Source organism: Alosa pseudoharengus, unplaced genomic scaffold, assembly GCF_046254945.1.
Source record: "Alosa pseudoharengus isolate Yale_2024_CS ecotype anadromous, Long Island Sound unplaced genomic scaffold, YU_APseudo_1.1 YU_APseudo_1.1_scf_15, whole genome shotgun sequence".
NCBI classification, from domain to species: Eukaryota; Metazoa; Chordata; class Actinopteri; order Clupeiformes; family Clupeidae; genus Alosa; species Alosa pseudoharengus.
In genome coordinates, this window is record NW_027468620.1 from 19770712 (window position 1) to 19792089 (window position 21378).

Here is a 21378-nt window from a genome sequence, read left to right on the forward strand (position 1 = left end):
AACCTCCTCCACGGAAGAGCAGCTTTTAACAATCAGCAGTGAGATACTGGAGAACAACCTGACCACCTTAATCTGCCAGGGCCACAGAGAGCTCATGGTCAGCCATGTATAACTCTACAACATCCTCAGAGCCACACACACACACACACACACAAATAACTGTTCTGAACTACGCTGTTCATGGTAGGTCAGGGTAAATTGGTACCAATTATGGTGCTTTAAAGGACGTATTTGTTTAATTGTTTAGTGATGCACAAACGGGCGGACTGAAAGCATAGTAGTATTTAACTATTTGTGCACATTAAGACAAATTGCTGATTCGTCACCAAGTCATGAAGGCAAATCAACACAAAAAAAAAACAACAGCAGGTAACTAAATAGGAACTCTGTAAGTCAGGTGACTCAGGTCATCTACACTGGAGCCCAGAATACAAACAACCATGCAGGTATCCACATAAAGGAGCACCCTATCACCTGTCCTGTTTATGGTAGGTTACTACTAATGACCCTACATGGTAGGCTCCTGCAAGGTGCTACTTAATAATCCCATACATCATCAGTTTCCCATATGTTGAGCCATGTCCTACTGTAGATTAAAAGATTTTGTTCAATGGGGGTTTTCATTTACATTTTCTTTCAGTTTAGGACTTAATAGTTGGAATTTATTTTCATGCAGGGATGAAGAGTATGGGTTGAGGGAGCAACATCTTGGTAAGGATTCCACGGTTGAGGAGTGGGAATATGGGATGTTTATAAAAATAGAACTCAAACAACCACATCCTCAAGTGTGTGCGCGTTCTGAAAAGCTTAATAATCAGTGTATGACAAAGGTCTTTACCAGAAAACACACACTCATAAACAGACCACAAGGAATTGAGAGCAGCAAATAGTTCATTTAGAAAAACACTCATGAATAACCATAAGCACAAAAATAAATGTAAATAAATAAACAAAACATACACAAATAAACATTCTTCTCATCAGTCTCAATCACGCTGGCTCTCTGAATCACATACTGTAGAACTTAGGCGATAGCTTATACAGAGTGAGCTCCCAAAAATAAATAGTTTCTTAACAAAATATAAGTTAAAGTTAATAAATACGTAAATAATGTATTTAGTTAATGTTCATTTAAGGCTGCACCACTTTAACTAGTCATTCATAAATTGGCAAATTTTCAGAATTTCTGCTTATTACAGATACGTATTTTCCTGGTCACGCTTTCAGAGTGTTGATCTACAAAGGCCTCGCTGCTGTTGTGATGTCTTCGGTAAACCCTTACCACTCTGCTTCTCCAATGGCACGGGAGAACACATAATCCTTTCCCCCATAACACATGACTCCGTCCCTCAGGTTGAACTTCCAACGGTTCTTGCTGCGATGAATCTGGTCCAGAAATGATAGACTTTGTAAACAGCTGATCATTTATTAATGGTAGACAGACTGTAAAATTTGAAACACAAATATATAATGTGTGTCTGTATTACACTTAAGACACGCATGACTACAGCCACATACAATACATACACTTCACACAACATTTTCAACATTTCAATGCCAGAGCCATGGTACTTACCTTTTCATACTGGCATACAATGACATTCTCGGTGTCAAAAAGATCTGGGATGTCCTGTTCACTCACGTCGTCTCCTGAGTTCAGGGGGTCCAGCTGTGGTTAGATTGAAGGTTTGGATGATCACATTAGGAGTGCTTGTAGCTGAAGCAGTGTGACAGCTCATTCCTTGTGTGTGAATAACTGCCGTTCTGTGTAGGCTTTCCACATGCAACAACAGCATGGGCAGAGAAGCTGACAACAATCATGTTACGATCTTGGAGTAAAATGTTCTTACCCATTAGCACATACGATAGATAGTTTACTAATACAATAGATAGTTGATATGATTGTTTTGTGTTTGTGATGGACTGTGCCTAGGTTGATGGTGGTTGGCTAAGGTTTTTATGGTTATGGTTCAGTCCACATCAACAGGACGGACGAACCTAGCCAACCTAGACCATGCCTAGGTTGGTTAAGGGTATTTGTTTATTGTGGTAATATGGTGGCAACATGGGGGGTAAGCTAACTGGCTAATTTGTTTTGTGTTTGTGATGGCTGTGGCTAAATTGATGGTTGGTTGGCCAGGGTTTTTATGGTTATGGTTCAGTCCACATCAACGGGACGGACCAACCTAGCCAACCTTAACCATGCCTGGGCTGGTTAAGAGTATTTTGGGTATTGGATATTTCAATGTGGTAATATGGTGGCAGCATGGAGGGGAGTGTCTCCAGGACCACTGTTAAGCCTTCATGAGATGTCGAAACTTAACAAAACATTGGTGAATGAGGGTGCCCACTTGATAACCCCAATGACATGCCGCATACTATATACTGCTGTTGGATGGGCCATTTGTCTTGTGTTTGTGACCATTTGTTGGCAGATTTGTGGGTAGCATGCTTTTTAAAGTTAAACTTGAGCAGGGGCTTCTGAATGTGTTTTTACCTTGGATTTTGGCACAAGGGATTTTAACATCTAATCCTGTGTATTAATGTAATGCTGAAGCTAGCGTAGGCTAGTGACTGCTGTGAATAGGGCAGCTGGCAACTAGGGAAAGACCTTGTGACAGCACAGAAAGACGGCTGACAGGAGGAAATAGACCCCGCCGGGGCTACAATGGGTTAGCAGCTCATTGTGGCAGTAGCCCAGGCTTTACTAAGCTATGGGCTACACCCTACCAAGCTACAGTACGACATAATGAAAAAAATACCCCTAGAGTCAGCGAGAGCAGGGGTGGAAGATGACTCACTTGTGATAGACATGGTTACTGACCCTGGAACGAATTTGATTGTGAGTAAGGAAAACATGTCTGTGGAAGCCACTAGTTCAGAGAAAACTGAGAAAAAGCTGCAGATGTGTGTGTGTGGTTGGCAGAAGGTTACAAGTCTAAAGAGCCTAAAAAAATCATCAAGGGAAAAAGAAGTGCTTGGTAGAGGGAACACAGGGTCCCCGCGGTCCCCGCATTGATAGCTATTTCTTAAGAAGTGCATCAAGTCAGTCGGTTGAAGTTCAGCGACAGGAAGAAACCCACAGTTTGCAGGACATCAGCACCCCTGTTGTTGAGGAATGTTGTAGCACTGAGGCAGAAAGAGAGGCCAGTCAGCCAAGGAGGGAGAAGATTAATGGTCATAGGCCTGGGGTTAAGTGGCCAGGCGCAGCAGAATGTAGAATGTGGAAAGATGTTAATAGTGATTTGGTCAGCATCCTGGGTCAGCTCAAGGGGACAGCTGAAAGCAAATTAGAGAAAATGGGAGACATTATTTATAGCTATGGTAAGGAAAGATTAGATAGATAAACTTATCAAGGAGAGGAGGCAGCTTAAGAAGCAGTGGAGAAAAGCTACAGATGATGAGAAGGAAGGTATTGACTGTCTACAGGCAGATGTGAGGGAGCGGTTGGCAGTGCTAAGAAGAGCTGAAAATATTAGGAAAAATAGGAAGAAATCACGAGCTCGACTAGCATTCTATAAAGACCCATTTAAGTTTGTTAAGTCTTTATTCGTAATGTAGAAGAGTGGTAGTCTTTTGGAACCTAAGCAGAAGCTTGAGGAGTATATAGAGGGAGTGCACAAAGATAAGGAGAGGTTCAGAGAGATGGTACTGTTACGAAAATACACACTGATACCGATTGTTTTGTTTAATTTTAATGGCACCTGCTACACAACAACTATGTGTGGCTGACGGTCCCTCAGGGGGTGGGGCTACACCCTCAATTGACTGCGACGAGGGCACTTGTGTTGGTTTTGGGAACATGGCGTTTCGCAATGGCGAGTTGTGTTGACTCTGAAGTTGGCGGTGGATGTTGGTTCTTTCGTATTTTGGCCTGGTGTGATCAGCCGGAGGCCTACCAAGTTTCTCCAGGATTGGAGGGTGTCCCTTTGAATGAGCGACGGGTTTTGCATTGTTTTTGGCTAGCCATATAGTTTTGTTTTCAGTACGTCGCCGAGTTGCCTAGTATCCACGCCGGGTTACGCCAACGCCAGCACACACTTGTACACGGGAAATACCTGGGAATACACCAAAGTTTTTAAACAAACTAAAAACTGCACATCCTCGGAAGGAGGACAAAGAACCGTGCGGGCTCTTCCGCGAGAAGGCAGCGGCCCTGACAACAGTCCCCGTGAGACGAGGTAAGCTCCATCTACCTGGGGAATCTGTCTGGTGCCGTTTCTTTTGGTTTTGGCTTGTTTACATACACTCACGCACACAACATACACACACACAAACCCTTAGTGTTGCTCCCGTTTCCCTCCGCACACATGTCTACAGGGGTTTGACGAGCCGGGAGGGTTAACTGGGACGTAACAGTACTTCCCGCTGATATCCCACCTATTGGTGAATTAAGTAGCCAATGCAACGATAGTCCACCAAGGTGGAAAGAGGTGCAAGAAGTAATAAAACGTGCAAGGGCCTCTTCAGCCCCGGGACCTAATGGAGTGCCCTACCGGTTGTATAAGAGTGCACCAGATGTTTTAAGATTTCTATGGCAAATAATGAAGATAGTTTGGAAAAAGCAGAGTATTCCCAAGGCTTGGCGGAGGGCTGGGGGAATATTTATTCCCAAAGAAAAGGACGCAGTGGAGATTAATCAATTTAGGCCAATTAGTCTACTGAATGTTGAAGGGAAGGTTTTCTTCAGTGTGGTGGCACGGAGACTGACAAACTACCTTGAAAGGAATAAACTAATTGATACCACGGTGCAAAAAGCTGGAATTCCTGGCTTCTCCGGGTGCTTAGAGCATACCAGCATGATTTGGCACCAAATTCAATTAGCAAAGCGTGAGAAGAGAGACCTGCATGTTGTGTTCTTGGATTTGGCTAATGCTTTTGGGTCAGTGCCGCATAGTCTGTTGTGGGAGGCCTTTGATTATTTCAGAATCCCAGGTAGCATTAAAAGCCTAGTAAAAGCATACTTTCTGGATATTCAATTATGTTTTACTACAGCTGATTACACCACATGGTGGCAACAACTCGAGATAGGAATCATGGCGGGATGTACCATCTCCCCAATTGCTTTTACAATGGCAATGGAAGTCATTATTAGGGCCTCAAAATGGGTAGTGGGTGGGGAGAAGTTGCAGGGAGGGCCACGCCTCCCCCCGATTAGGGCTTTCATGGACGACATGACAACCTTGACGTCAACCGTTCCATGCACCAACAGGTTGCTGGATAAGTTAAATAGTAATCTGCAATGGGCCAGAATGAAGGTGAAGCTAAGTAAGTCTAGGAGTCTCTCAATTGTTAAAGGGAAGGTAAAGATAAAGAGTTTGCTATAAATAAAGAGGTGATTCCCTCAGTTCTGGAGAAACCAGTGAAGAGTCTGGGAAGGTGGTATGATGCAAGCCTTAGTGATAAATCACAGGTTGAAGACTTGAGACAGGTCACTAGGCAAGGTACTGCAAAAATTGACAAGTCAGGGCTGCCAGGTAAGCTCAAGCTGTGGTGTTTGCAGTTTGGTTTATTGCCTCGGCTAATGTGACCATTGACAGTTTATGAAGTTCCTCTGTCAAAGGTAGAGAGGTTGGAAAAAATGATCAACTCCTTTGTTAGAAAATGGCTCGGAGCCCCACGCTGCTTAAGCAGTGTAGCCTTGTATGGGAAGGGCATTGTAGAGTTGCCAATATCTAGTCTGACAGAGGAATTTAAGTGTGCTAAGGCTAGATTGGAAATTACTCTTACTCAGTCCAAGGACCCAGTGGTGAGGAAAGTTGCACCCACAGATAATGCAGGGAGGAAGTGGAACCCAGAACAGGCAGTTAAGCAAGCTCAATCAGCATTGAAGCATAGGGATATAATGGGCCATGTGCTGCACGGGCGGGTTGCTCTAGGGGTGGGCGTAAGTAAACCCTTGTGGAGTAAGGCTTCTGCAGGAGAAAAGAGGAAAATGGTAGTGGAGGAAATGCATAGACAGGAGGAGACTGTAAGATGTACTAAGGCAGTGTCGCAGGCAAAACAAGGGCAGTGGGTGAACTGGGAAGGGGTGGAAAAAAGACAGATTAAATGGAAAGATCTATGGGGCATGGAAGCTGGTAGGATCAGATTTATGTTCGGTGCTACATATGATGTGCTCCCATCTCCCAATAATTTAAGTCAATGGTTTGGTGAGGATGATAAATGCATACTTTGCTCGTGTGTGGGCAGTCTCCACCATATCCTATCAGGGTGCAAGGTAAGTCTCACCCAGGGGCGGTATACGTGGCGTCATAACCAGGTATTGAAATGTGTGGCAGCGGCAATAGAGGATAAAAGGAGAGAAGTCAATTCATTAGCAGCTAGTAAAGGGGTAAGGCAAATTAACTTTGTACGTTAGGGGGATAAACCTTGTTCCGCGAAGGCCAGGTGTAAAACCGGACAGTTGAAAAATGGGGCGGTCTGGGAAATGAAAGTTGATCTTGGCCAGCAGATGGCGGTACCTCCACATATAGTGAGTACTAAACTACGACCCGACGTAATTCTATGGTTGGATTCAGAGAAGATAGTTTACTTCATTGAACTCACTGTTCCTTGGGAAGAGCAGTGGAAAAGGCCAATGAGCTGAAGAGAGCAAAATACACTGAAAAAGCAGAGGAGGCAGCCAAGCGAGGTTGGAGTGCACGATTAAGACCTATTGAAAAACGGTGCACGTGGGTTTGCGGCCAGATCTGCTATTGGCTTGCTGTCTGAATTGGGCATTTGTGGTCAAAGTCTAAGGCAGGTGGTTAGTAACATGTCCTTAGCAGCAGAACGAGCAAGCGAATGGTTGTGGGTAAGGAGAAGTTACCCTTCCTGGGGCGCAAGCTAAGGTAAGCTAACTGGCTCATTTGTTTTGTGTTTGTGATGGACTGTGCCTAGGTTGATGGTGGTTGGCTAAGGTTTTTATGGTTATGGTTCAGTCCACATCAACAGGACGGACCAACCTAGCCAACCTAGACCATGCCTAGGTTGGTTAAGGGTATTTGTTTGTTGTGGTAATATGGTGGCAACATGGGGGGTAAGCTAACTGGCTGATTTGTTTTGTGTTTGTGATGGGGCCTAAGCTAACTGGCTAAGCTAACTGGCTAATTTGTTTTGTGTTTGTGATGGGCTGTGCCTAGGTTGATGATTGGTTGGCCAGGGTTTTTATGGTTATGGTTCAGTCCACATCAACGGGACGGACCAACCTAGCCAACCTTGACCATGCCTGGGCTGGTTAAGAGTATTTTGGGTATTGGATATTTCAATGTAGTAATATCCACCATATTACCACATTGAAATATCCAATACCCAAAATACTCTTAACCAGCCCAGGCATGGTCCTTGCCTCCCAGGCACTTTGACCATGCCTAGGTTGGTTAAGGGTATTTGTTTGTTGTGGTAATATGGTGGCAACATGGGGGGTAAGCTAACTGGCTAATTTATTTTGTGTTTGTGATGGGGCCTAAGCTAACTGGCTAAGCTAACTGGCTAATTTGTTTTGTGTTTGTGATAGGCTGTGCCTATGTTGATGATTGGTTGGCCAGGGTTTTTATGGTTATGGTTCAGTCCACATCAACGGGACGGACCAACCTAGCCAACCTTAACCATGCCTGGTTGCCGTGGGCTGGTTAAGAGTATTTTGGGTATTGGATATTTCAATGTGGTAATATGGTGGCAGCATGGAGGGGAGTGTCTCCAGGACCCTGGTTTCACTGTTAAGCCTTCATGAGGTGTCGTGGGCCTAACTTAACGAAACATCGGTGAATGAGGGTGCCCACTTGATAACCCCAATGACATGCCGCATACTATATACCAGAGGAGACTCCTTCATTGAGGAAAGAGAGGAACACCCTCCCTAAAATTTCAGAGAAAAATAACAAATATATTAAAGTGAATTACTAATCTGATAAATTACTGTTAATATTACCATTTTTAACACTTTGAATTAACAAAATCGTTCCCCTAGGTCAAAATGCCAACAGCACCCCCTATCGCAATTGAAAATTACTGTATGGAGGAGCTTCCTCCTCAAGCCTCTCATTGAAGTCCATTATAAACGCCTCGGACCCCAGCAGCTCGTGAATCACGTCGTTTTCAAGAGAAGCCCCTGGCTGCAGCTTGCAGATCAGGGCTGGGCTCAATGTGGGGCGGAGCGCAACGTTGAGCTCAGCCCACCTTCAGCACGTCTTCTCGCGCTGACCATATCCGTAGGGCCTAGCTTGTTTCCTACTGTCCAAGTTATATTTCTCAACATAATCTAGGAATAATGCTTAGATCTATAAAAGCATTTCCTCGACTTCAAGAGAAAAAACACATGGTTAGACTCTCGCTGTTAGGCAGGCTAACAGTACTGGGTAGGGTAGCCTATAATGGATAGAGGAGAACTGGAAGGCCTACAATTGTAACAGCGGTACAAATGTAACAGTGTTTTATTCTCAAGATATGGTGTAGCTACGGAAACGTAAATAGACACAGATCATGTAATTATGTAGAATCTTACAGCTATCCAAATATGAATGGTGTAGGCTAGGCTACTTAAATACGACCAGAGATCTTAAGAAAAAGGTGCAAAAATCAAGCATAGCGGTTTTTTATTTATTTTTTAAACTAACTGTGTTTAACTTTGCTTCTGAAATTTGAGCGTGTAGACTTCAATCACATGTCATTCATATCTTCAGCCCCTCTGTTTCAAGTTAACATGAGTGCCATTTATATAGTCATAGCAAATGCAATTAAATAAAAATAACAGTTGTAACACCCGTCTCTATGGCCAAATGAACTGATTTTATCGCGCAAACACTTCTGATTGCGAGTTATATGATTTTTGTGTCGCGATCACACCCAATTAAATGTAAACAATAGGCCAATATTATGTTCTCTACTCTTAGCAGACCTTTCATATTGTTGTTGACCATATTAATACTAAAGATGTCCATTGTTGCATGTTCCCTGTGGTACTCGCACAGGCTACTAAACTATTCTATAAAGAAAATACCGATAGGCTCCGCTAGAGATAAAATGCATTGATAATGTTATTGATTTTATGCAGACTGGATGTAATGATCTTTATAGCGTAGCCTAGATTAGGCTACCCAAGAAACGCCGATCGTGTAGCACAGATTCTAGAATGCTAGGAGGGAAGGGACATGATTAACGTGGGCAGTAGTTCAAGGAGTCAACGGGTAATGACGAGCTGGTTTTGGGCTGAGCTCAACGTTGCGCTCCGCCCCACATTGAGCCCAGCCCCGATCTGCAAGCTGCAGCCAGGGGTACTTGGTTTTCAATGGCCAAGGGAGGGTCCGTGTACCTTCTGTTCATTTGATTTTCAAGGTTGAAACAGTGATCAAAAAACGGATTTGAAGACCTTTACCTTAAACAGTATATCCCAGAGAAAAATAAAACACAAATATTGAAGCATTTTGTGGAAAAAATAATCAAATATACAATGAGGGTTTGAATTTAAATATTGTAATTTCCATTAGTCATTATTCAAGTTAAAAATGAAAACCCAGGCACATGTGGCCACCACACACTCAACAAGCTACTGCATGCTGACAGCATTTTTTTGCCACTGCCCGAATGGATAATTGCTAGCCTCTATGTTCATCAGAGGGAGCAAGATGGTGATGTTGAAGGACAGTGATCTGCACATAGAAAAAAAATCGCCAGAACATTTCAAGCTTTTCATTTTGATCGATATGTAGGCCTAATTTATGTCCAGGTATGCTAGGGAGTGGGATTAAGGTTTCGTGCACCCTTCGAAGAAAGAGGGGAAATGTCACTGAAAAGACAATCGACATCATGCATTTATTTGCCTATGTTTTGTAGGTATAGGCTTAGCTTAACAGTTTAAACTGCAAAAAAAATTGTAACGTCGGTGCGTGACTCGTTGTATCGGACTCCCATAATGCCATATGTGCATGTTGGAATGTGATATATCGGTTTTAGTAGGCCTATTGTATTTGCATTTACCTTGTGGTGTGTTAGCATGTGTAGTCTTCCCTTGGTTGTACCCATAGACTGTGTATATATATATATATATATATATATATATATATATATATATATATATATATATATATATATACAGTCTATGGTTGTACCTCATGTGTTTATTCATGTGTACTAGCCTGGTGTGTTCTATAATGATATTTCGACCTGTCTGTGTTCCCCGCTCCTGACCCAATAAATGTACTGATTTGATACTTTGTACTGATAGTTTAGTAGGCTACATGGTCGGGTCAAAATCGCTATTTTTCAAACACTAAGAAGGCTTGACATAACTTGAAACTTTGATCGAAGCATCATCAGTGTCTCTACATATGAACTCGAGCATTAAGAACATTGTTTGTGTACACATAGTTTACTAAAAAAAAGATTTTGGACAACTCACTCCTTGCAAGATGGCAAAATGACAGCGAGCAGAAAAAACAAGCGAGTTGTTCAAAACCTCTCTTTTAGTAAACTCTGTGTACACCAACAATGTTCTCAATGCTTGAGTTCATGTGTAGAGACACTGATGATACTTCGATCAAAGTTTCATGTTGTGTCGAGCCTTCATAGTATTTGAAAAATAGTGATTTTTACGCGATTGTATCAAATAAGTAGTAGCCCTATAGGAATCCCATTCAAAAGGTCATTTCACCCGAAAACGACAACGCATACAAGCTTAAAAGTGACGCTTTGGACGTACTTATGCATTTATATGAAAGTTTGACTTGGGTACATTCACAAAACACTATATGATGCATTTTGGCGAGAGTTACGCAGATGAAACGTGTGATTGTTTGCTGATAAGATGCACCCGTGCTTGTTAGGGGCGTGCTGCAGAGAAACTTCTCTGTATGACGAAACGCCGGTTGTTAGTGATTGGTTCAAAGGAACTCCAATGATTTTAAACCTCAAACTGTGCCCTCCCACCCTGAAATAAACGAATGCCTATGGATCTAGGCAGAGCCCGTCTACGGAGAGCCTCCCCACTCTCTATTAATCCCATACAAACCGAATTTGGCTGCAGTTCACCAGAGTTCACCTAGATGGCGATCGCGGGCGAGTCCAAAATACATGGGGTCTTATGGAGCTACATGGCTAAATTTATTGTTTTCACCTATTTAACAACTGAAACCCTCAGATTTTATTTTATTTTTCGCAAAATGGATATGGATTATCAATCAAAAGTTAAATAATCCGGGAGTCATGTCCTTTCGTTTTCTTACAGGTTGGGTCGTTGTTGCCCATAACACGCTAGCATTGATGCTATGCTATGCTATGATCATGCTAATGAATGACGTCATTGACACGTTTGAAAGGCTTTTTAGAACAATTAAGTGACTTTAAAAAATATAATACTCAACCAAGTGTATTGTCTTTGCCTCCCCTTTCGAATACAATATTCAAATTACTTGAAAAAATATATATATCCCGAGAAAAGTGGATTTTGAGGGGTACTGCTCCATAGACCTCCATTCATTCTGGACTCGCCCGTGAGCGCCCCTAGATGCAGTACCACACCGGAAGAGTTCCGAGAGTGAAGGTTCTCCCCTTATTAAACATTCTCTGATCTAGGCCAGACTCTCTGCGAAGTCAGAGAGTCTGGTTTCCAGGCTAATACAGAACAACAGAGGAGCCCAAATGCATATTTTAGTGCCTCATGCTAGGCCAGTGAATTGTTGTCAGATTTTTTCCAGCTCTGCGTTCTACGGCTTCCACTCCCCTTGCTCCTAGTTGATAGGCTACAACGTAGCTGACATTTCTGCGTAAGTTAGCTTGTTTACAAACATGTCTCTAATTAAAACGTCGTTTCAATGTAGGAGAGCCTAGCGGGGATAGGCCAAATGAAAAATTGAGGAAAGTGCCGATTTCACATTATTGTTGTGCGAATACAGAAAAAATACATATATAAGGACGTTTTTCGATTTTCAATTTTCGTTTCTAATTTGAAAATCAAATGAACAGAAGGTAGCCTACACGGACCGAGGAAGCTCCTCCGTACAGTAATTTTCAATTGCGATAGGGGGTGCTGTTTTTAGCACAACGGTTCAAGAATGTTATCTGCAGTCAAACTACGAATCTTATGTTGAACGGAAAGCTTGTTTTTTGCTCGTGAAATAAACAGTACAATGGAATCAGAGGACAATCTCAAATCTTTTATACATTCAAATACACTGCGAATACACTGATAATGTTTATAAAAGCAGGAAGACCAGCTCCAAAAATTCATATTCCAAAACAAGATGGTAAGTGTAGGCTACTGAATGCTACATAGTCAGACAAATACATAGATATATACACTAGATGTCGCCTTGACTACTGCTGTTCATTGGAACGAATGCGTCAATCGAGACGCCATCTTGCTTCAGTGATCCACTCCTCTATAATGCATTAGCGTCAATCTGGGCAAAGATCTAGCGAAAATAAAATCACCATAAATCGTCAAAATCTCAAGCAATTATCTAGTTTTTTGGGTTGTTCCAACTGACAGGCATGTATTTATGGTTGAGTCTAGAGAAAACTAAGCTTAAGACGATAATAAAGATACATTTTACCCGTCTAGCCCCATAGACTCCCATTCATTCTGCACTAGCTAGCGGCGGCCCCTAGAGGAACAATGAGTAAACTGCAACCAGGTTCGATACAATGAAAGTAAACAGGCTCTTCGTAGACAGGCTCTGGTTGAGGCCACATACCCCTCGTCTCGTTTACTCAGGAGTTGTAATCTCACCAGAAGTTGCTGTAGATCTGTAGAACATTTACCTCTGCTACTACATAGGCGACATCTAGTGTATATATCTATGAGACAAATAGGCTACTCATGGCTAACTGGTAACGTTAGCACAGAAAACAATCAGCCATAGCCTACTGCTGGCCTGTCACATACGTGGACAGTTCACTTGGTGATAAAACATTTTTGGATAGTTATGCGTTGTTATGATCATCCAAGTTATGCCTTAACTAAACAATTGTTAATAAGGTTCTTGTTGTTATGTTCTTGTTTTCACCGTTCTAAATGTATCTTTGGATGGTAACATTGTTAATGAATGTTTCAGACCATGATGCATTCCTTTAATGACATCTTCAATAACATTTGCCTTTCGAGTATGCTTTCATAAATTCCCACTTAGCTATTACAACCTGTCTAAATTATAGCGATTTGGCTTTAAAAACAATAGCATGTTACAAATAACCACATTTAAGGTCTATTTTTAATGGTAAATAGTTACATGCTTTCATAAATTCTTACAACCTGTCTAAATTATAGCGATTTGGCTTTAAAAACAAAGTGACTTATATATTTAAATTATATTACAAAGTCCATTGTCCCTGGACGAATTTGGGGTTAAGTGCCTTGCTCAAATGCACAATGTTGGAAGCCACAAATTGAACCCACAACTTTTCTGGCTGCTGCATGATGCCCCCCCCTCCCCCTCCCCGAGAATGTCAGAACAGCATTTATTGCACAACATTGCCAGTTAAAATGCTACATAGTACATACTGCTGCTATAAATGTGTCTGGGTAGGCGGCCTACATATTCTATTGTTCACATATGCCACCAACACCATCACAACTTCACATTTGCCACTAACGCCAATCAAGCAGACATTCCTTTATTTTTTTAACCACCAGCCGCCACTGCTATATACTGCTGTTGGATGGGCCATTTGTCTTGTGTTTGTGACCATTTGTTGGCGGATTTGTGGGTAGCGTGCTTTTTAAAGTTAAACTTGAGCAGGGGCTTCTGAATGTGTTTTTACCTGGATTTTGGCACAAGGGATTTTAACATCTAATCCTGTGTATTAATGTAATACGTAATATGCACTTCTGGATCTACATGATATATTTAACACAACACAAACAGCCTTCACATCTAAAACGTCTAACTTCATGTCTGTGTGCAAAACCTGCACCTCATGGCAATTTGCCCTCTAGAATAATGTATGACTGGATTGTTGAGCTAATGCTAAAAGCTACAAAAAGAAATGGATAAGGTTAAAGAATATCAAGGAGAATGTATGATATCTCTGCATTTAGTTGCAAAAGTAATAACTTTCCATTTCATATATAGAGATATATTAAGTGATTCATCTCAACTAACAGTATATATTGCTTAATGGAAAAAATCAGCATATTGGCCAAATCCATGACACATTCATCAGTGGCATCTTTTGTATCTTTAGCTTATTCATGAAACAGACAAAATACCCTCTGAATACGTTGACTTTAGCTGGGATTATATATATGATGTCACGGTTATGAAATCACACTGGCCTGCATGAATGAAGGCTGGGCTGTTCTGATATGCTATGAGGCAAAACATTGTAAAACTATATTAAAAAAATGACTGAGGATGATGCAAGCCCACAATCAATCAATCAAGTTAGAATACAAAAAACATCTTGCCAGGACCCTATAAGGCAATCATGGAAAATATATGCAAAATATGAAAGTATGCACTTTTGTTCTAATTCTGGCCCTATTAATGCTTTGTGCCAGAGCATACACTCAAACCCTACCTTATGATAATAGTTGTCTGTTACTACCCATTTCCTTTATTATTTCATTTCAATAGGTCCACTCCCCATACACACTAATTATCTATTACCTCCTCTATAATCTCTTGCTTCTCCATGTCACTGCTCGAGGTGCTGCTGCTGTCATCGCTGCCACCAGCCTCCTCGAGTACATGCAGGGCCTCCGCACTGATCATGCCCAGAAAGTCGTTCTCTCCCACCGGCCCCCCGATGTCCACGTCCTCATCCTCGGAGCTGCCATCACCAGTCCCGTCCAACTGCACTATGTCTTCCAGCCCACTGTAGTTGAAGTCCCTCAAGAGTTCCATCTGAACATCAACACACAGCAGGACAGACCACTTAACACAGATGAAGCAGAGACCACTTAAAGGCGCAGTCAGCGATTTCAAACCCATACATTTTTTTTTTGTCACATTCAGCAATCATTAGGGGTACGACGAGATCTGGCAATACAAAAATGTCACTATATTTCTCATCAAGATAAAACTCTGTCCCGTGGAGAATAGGGGTGTGACAAGATCTTGCGCCATGAGATCTGGCGATACAAAAATGTCAAGATATTTTTCGTCAAGGTTAAAATCTGTCTTGTGGTGAAGTATCCAGCTGTAGCCAGCATGACTGACGAGTCTGACTAAATTAGCATAGAAGATGCCCCAGCCACTTTTACTTTTTTTGTGTAGCAGCCATTTTCCCTAAAGAAAAAGTGGTGTGGCTCTTTTTAAGAGTGTGACATCACTCCCTCTATGTAGTTTTGTTTACTTTTCCTTCAACTCCCATTGAAGTGCCGTGCTGAGCTACTGTAACCCACTGGCCACCAAGTGTGAGACACTTCCACTGGTTTAGTTTCAATGGAGAACCATTTGTGTGAGGGTATTAGGCTGTGTAGATACAACACAGATCCATGAACCTTGTACATTTTTAAGTTAGCTGTGCAAGACTGAAATAAGCGCAGTGGCAGCTCAAGTAGCGGTTTTGCTACAGTGTTTCAGGGAAAACGGTGTAATTGAGTGGTATTATGTTTCCAGCAGGTACCCAAAATGCTGCTACACACAAAAAAAAGTAAAAGTGGCTGGAGCATCTTCCATGCTAGTCAGACTCGTCATATTCTTGTATCGCCAGATCTTGTGGCACGAGATCTTGTCAGATTTTTACTTTGACGAGAAACATTGTGACATGTTTTATAACGCGAGATGTCATCACCCCCCTAGCAATCATCATTATCTCACGGCCGCTAGCTGCCCATTCCTTGAGTAGAACAAAAAAAAAACAAATTGGAAACAAAGTGGAGGCAGCCTGCCCCCGCACAAAACACAAAACCCTGCGTGGAGTTTCTCTGGGAACACTGAAGGTAGGGGTGAGATACCTCTCTGGCATGTTTTGTTTGGTGCGTCGTTTTGGACAAAAGTGTTTGCTAATAAGTTGAAAATATAAACATAAACACAAACAAACACAACTTCCTGTGCAATCGCTGACTGCACCTTCAACAAAGATGAGCACCAAAACAACCAGCTATACCTCCCTTCAGCTTTGTTGTAATGATTTTTTTTCAGCTGCTAGTGAATCACTTATAAGGACCTACTAAGTATAACTTCACATGACATGGTATAACCTCTAGCAACTGTTCCGCTTATAGGTCACTATCCCCGGTCACTGTGTGAGGTCAGTTTAGCATAAAATAAAAATAAAAAATCTTTTACCTTAATGGCTTCATCCAGTTGGCTCCCAAGGCTGGAGAACGCTGTGCCGTCTGACACAGGAAGTCCGTCGGGAGCCTCCTCCTTCACCTCTTTCTCAGGTGTGTCCAGGCTGTTGCTGGCCCCCTCCCCCACCTCACAGGCCAACAGCTGGCCCTGCTCCTGTTTGAGAATCCCCTCAGGGTGAGGGCTAAACTCGATGCCCTCCAGGGTGAAGTCCCCGGGGCTCTCCGGCACTGGTTGGGGACTGACAGGAGGCGGTGGTGGGGCGGACTGAGGAACTGGAGCCTGTTGGATATCATCCACAGGTGCTGGAGGCTCCTGTTGCGGCTGGCTTGCCTGACCATCAGGCTGGGTCCCAGAGGCGGTAGATGATGAGGCTGCTGGAGTGGACTCCGGGTTAGAGGTCTGGGTGGGTGCCTGCTGGATGGTGGGGCGGGCTTGGCTGGGGTCTGGCTGAGGAGGGGGCAGACGAGGGGGGGCTCGCTGCGCGGCGGGCTGAGTGAATACACGGTTGGATCTGGGGGCCTGAGTCACCACCACAGGTACATTTACTTTGTAGAAATGGCCTGGCAGGACACAATCAAAACCATGGCAAAAGGACCAGTCATACAACTGTGAAATCACTATTTAGAGGCACAATAACAGTTTACTTCACAATATAGGTTTTTATTAGCCTAGAAATCTAGACGCACCCTAGGGGCAGCAAATGTAATTTGCAGCCAGGGTAGTCTAGCAACTCTCCGTTGGCTTGCGAGCTGGAAAAAACAAACTTCGGTCAGGCCAATCACATTGTGTATAGAATCGGTGGACGGGCTTAACATAATGACGGCAGAGTTGGGACGGTTCCGTGTGAATTCCCTGCTATTTGAAAAGAAAGAAGATGGATGCTGCTGCTGGCGAACAGCGGTCTTTGAATCGCGACTCGAGTTAAGCTTTTCTTAAATTGGGAAAAGTTTGATCAACTAGCCAACTAGCTCCGCTGGTGGGAAAATGCATGGGACTCATGAGTTGTAGCGCTATCCTATTGCGTGCAGAGGGAATTTGAAAGACAACCGTTTATCCTGCCCCTTGGATTGAGCACTGCCAATGGTGAGTTCCCAGACCCTACATCTTGACGTGGGTCTGGCTCGTCAGGCTAGGTTTTTAAGTCTTTTTAGGAACAATGAGAATAAACAACACAGTATAACAGGACACATTCTGAATTGAAGACCATATGGTTCTGTTATTATTGTTCCTAAAATCAGTGTAAAGGGGTCAGACAGAATGTGAGGGTCCTCACAGACAGGAGGGAGATGTGCAAAAAAACTCCCTCGAGTATTTTATGTTTTTCTACAATCAAAGGAGGGGTTGGTTATACATAACCTTCATTTAAATTCCATCTTATGCACCTCTTACCTGAGGCAGTTTGTAGTGTGACTCCTGCTGGGATGTGTACTGGATACGTAACTCCAGGTGGAAGAGAGAACGTAGTGACAGCACCAGCGCCGCTCTAGGATATATTAGCACACAACAACATGAGGTAAGCAGCACCACAAGTAGCTCTGCTACCATTCATCTCGAATCCAAGGCACTACTAATGACATAGTCACTGTAATCTGTAACTGCCATAAGCAGAAACAAATTACAAGCAAGGTCATTAATTGCAAGAATAAGCACACCAGCTGCATTTGCTGGGACACATGTATGGAGATTGAGAAAAACAAAGTGGGCATTGATCAATACAAGATTTTGAATGCAGAACAGATACCACATGTTGTGGTTGTAAATCACACCCTACAAATTATTTGGTGCTTAATCTACCGAATGGTTTGATGTTAAATCTCACTTGGTCAGCCTGGTCTGAAAATTATACAAATATGATTTCCTAACACTACAAGTAGTAGGCTCTTCTGAGATTAAGATTCTTCCAATTATACCCTGAACTATTACAGACAAATGAACCGGACAGTTCTCCTATTACACCCCCACCTACTGGCTGGTCTAAGTCATTGCACTTCCATGAGAAGTCAATGTGTTTTTGAACCTTCAAGTCAGGTTTTACTCTTTGCAGCCCTTAAAGGTTTATCTTCCTAGACACTCACCAGCATGAGAAATACAATGGGGACCAGAAGCCACATGCTTGAATCCCTTAGTCATATTGCTGCCAGACATATAATTATGCTCAGGGAGCACTTCGACAGCCGACAGGTCACGGGCACACGAGTAAAGCTTCCCACCTAACAGTCTCCATTGTCCAAATCTCAGGTGTGTGACAAAAGGCTTCTGAATTAGTCTTTTTATTTTCCACCTGCTTTCTTGTCTCTTTCTCTCCTGCTTTCTTGGTTCCTGTCAAACCTTATCTAAATTAAATGGTGTTGTTTCCTTTGTATGTTTAATACAGTGTCAGGCTGACCCATCTTGCTTGTAGTCATAACAGAGCCTCTCCTGGAGCTCGCTCCTGAAGAGGGGGCTGGTAGCATGAGGTCAGAATTCATGCACTGACTAGGTCTGCACCCCTGCACCTCTCTCCCACGTCATCACTCAACACACACACAACAGAATCAGGTAGGTATAGTCTAGAGTGGTGTGCAACCAACAGGTCACTGCTCTAAATCAGATACCACATGCAACATAATATCCAATAACTAATTGTATAATCTGAGATTACACCTTGCACTAGCTCAATCAGACATGGGATGAAATTGTGGAAAAATAAAGATAAAGCATTTCAACCCGAGTAACATGGATGTAGTGTGATCAAGGGACTCGACATGACTGGCAAAGACATGGTATCCACTGGCAATCCATTTATTAATGGATAACGGCAACACGGACAAAGGTTTATACAACTCTAAAAACAACAATGCTAATATCAAAAGCCCTGCTTATCTATCAAAAGCCATGCTTATCTTATTAGAAACAATCTTGATATACATATGTACATTACCATTTAACCTACATAACGGCAAACCATACATAACAGTCTTGAGTAACAGGTGACAGCTCTCGTCATTAATCATAGTACATGAAGCATAGTCAAAGAAGGCTACTTCAACCATGTCTTTAACAGTAGACTAGGAAACTGGACCGAAGGCAAGCTGTGCAGCAGTATGATACACCAAGTCAGGCAGCCAGTGCTGATCATTTGCTGGCCCTTTTCTGCTGTATTTGGGTTAATTTTCAGAAAACAAAAGTTTTAGTGAAAATAAAAAATTCCACCAAGAGAACAAAAAAGGGCCATCCAGAACAAAAAAGCATACTCATACCTTCTCCTAGAAGATTCATAGGAATTTATGGAACATACCGCCTTAGCTGTGTAGTTCTGCACATTCTGTCCAGGTGGAAGGATGATTGAGGCTGCAAAGATACAGTAGAGAAAAACAATACAAATCATGCCAAAAAATTTACAGAGAGTTACAAAGTACAGAGGGGTGAGTGGGTTACTCTGATCAAATGGAAAACAAAGTGCTCACAGAAAGTCTTTCATACAAATCCAGCCTGACATACACTGCAGAAAAAACAGGAGTCCACTAAAAAAAAAAAAAAAAAAAACATAAGTACATAAAGTACTAAAGATTGCACTACGCCACTATATTAGGTTTACTACCATCTTGAAATTTTCCCTTGGTTTACTGAACTCTGGATGGTGATTATCTGGTTATTTTGTATTGAATGTAATAATAATAACAATGATGATGATGATAATAATAATAATAATAATAATAATAATAATAATGTTTTGTTACACTAAGGTCTCTTATTGCACTGTAGCTTGAATGGTATGCCTCTTTCTGTTACTTTGGATCACAAAAGCATCAGCAAATGAATACATGTAAAATGTAAGGTAATGGATTCTCACATTGTTCACTGCAGTCAATGTACAAAAGTCTAAAATTGCATAAAAGCTGTGGACAAAGGTGTGTCACAAACCAGACTGTTTTTGAAGGGTTTGAGTGTAGTTGGCAGGAAGCTGAAGAACAAAGTTTGATGGATTTATGGTATCCTTTCGGAAACCCTCGACTGCTTTAGACTGCATGACCTTTGACACCCACAACTACAAAAGAAGAAAAGTGAAAGCAGTGGCCTTGTATTTTTTTAGCATGTTGTAAGCCTTATTCCAAAACATAATTGATTTACTGGGCTATTCAATCTGCAGACAGAATGTCTGAATTCGGGGTCTGCCTATTGGCCCTAAGCAATCAATAGGTAGCCTGTCCTTGCTAAAAACATTCAAGTAGGACTATGGAGCATGACAAAACGCATAAATCACCAACCTGACGAAGTTCATTCAGGACACTCTCTTCCACTCCTTCATCCAGAAACGTCTCTCGCACATTTTCGATGACATCGTCGATAACCGAAAGATAAAGTTTGCACTGAAGAAGATTGATTGAGCATCATTAACGTAATGCGAAATCAGGGAACAGCTGGGAGGGATTAAATTACTATAGGCCTACAAACAGCTAGATAAAGTTATTTCGCTGAGCACAGCCTTTGACATTTTGGTGAGTGACATTAACGGCAACATTTAGATAGGGAAACAAAGAATTTAAAGAAAACACACGTCTATCCCTATCAATATAGCTTGCTACTGTGTTGTAGGCTGCGATGGCTGTGTTGTAGGCACATTCAAGTCACTTTGAATGTGTTATATTTAACGTTAACATTATCGGCTGATAGGGATCCATGAATTTGAGGTTGTTGCTACTGCTAACTTCTCAAAGGCGAACATGGAATGTCATGTAACCTAGCGATACTGTTAACGTTATCCAAAGCTTACTTACCAATGCATTTGCGCTTGAATGCATGACTACTGGAAGTGTCCTCCAACACCTTGGCGATGGTCCAAATGTAACATTAGTAGGTAGTAAGTTTACCTATAATAGTCTACTGTTAACTCCTAGAGTTGACCCAAATGTTTGATAGAGTGCTATCTAGCAAATGTTCGGCTAAAGGCAGCTAGCTAATCTTCAGATTCTGAGCTGCTAATTCTGACATTCATAACATTAATTTATCGTATTGTCCAACAATATTTTGTACAACTGTAATATGGTTTAAATAAAGGGTCTCACACATTGTTCTTTACTCTGAGGCATTCACCAAGTAGGCTAGGTTTATGGTATCTGCTGCAGCATTAACATCAGGTGTAGAAACCTGGGTTTTCGCAGGTGTGGGTGGTAGCCTAGGC

At 42.2% G+C, this 21378-nt stretch overlaps 1 protein-coding gene across 2 annotated transcripts; it reads right to left on the bottom strand.

Annotated features, from left to right (window-relative positions):
- Nucleotides 1-873: 873 nt before the first annotated feature.
- gtf2a1l (general transcription factor IIA, 1-like) lies at nt 874-21343 on the bottom strand. 2 transcript variants are annotated; one of them, XM_076285796.1, is made up of 10 exons: nt 21263-21324; nt 20975-21023; nt 20465-20566; nt 20121-20244; nt 19495-19547; nt 17607-17700; nt 16212-16777; nt 14586-14822; nt 1577-1669; nt 874-1386 (listed from the first exon to the last, which is right to left on the bottom strand). In XM_076285796.1, exons 2-10 carry the CDS (start codon nt 20996-20998, stop codon nt 1279-1281), a joined length of 1401 nt encoding a protein of 466 aa, XP_076141911.1. In that variant the 5' UTR covers nt 20999-21023; nt 21263-21324; the 3' UTR covers nt 874-1278. The 2 variants fall into 2 exon arrangements, with proteins under 2 accessions (XP_076141911.1, XP_076141910.1); XM_076285795.1 differs by having other exon boundaries at nt 20975-21343.
- Between the last annotated feature and the right edge of the window lie 35 nt (nt 21344-21378).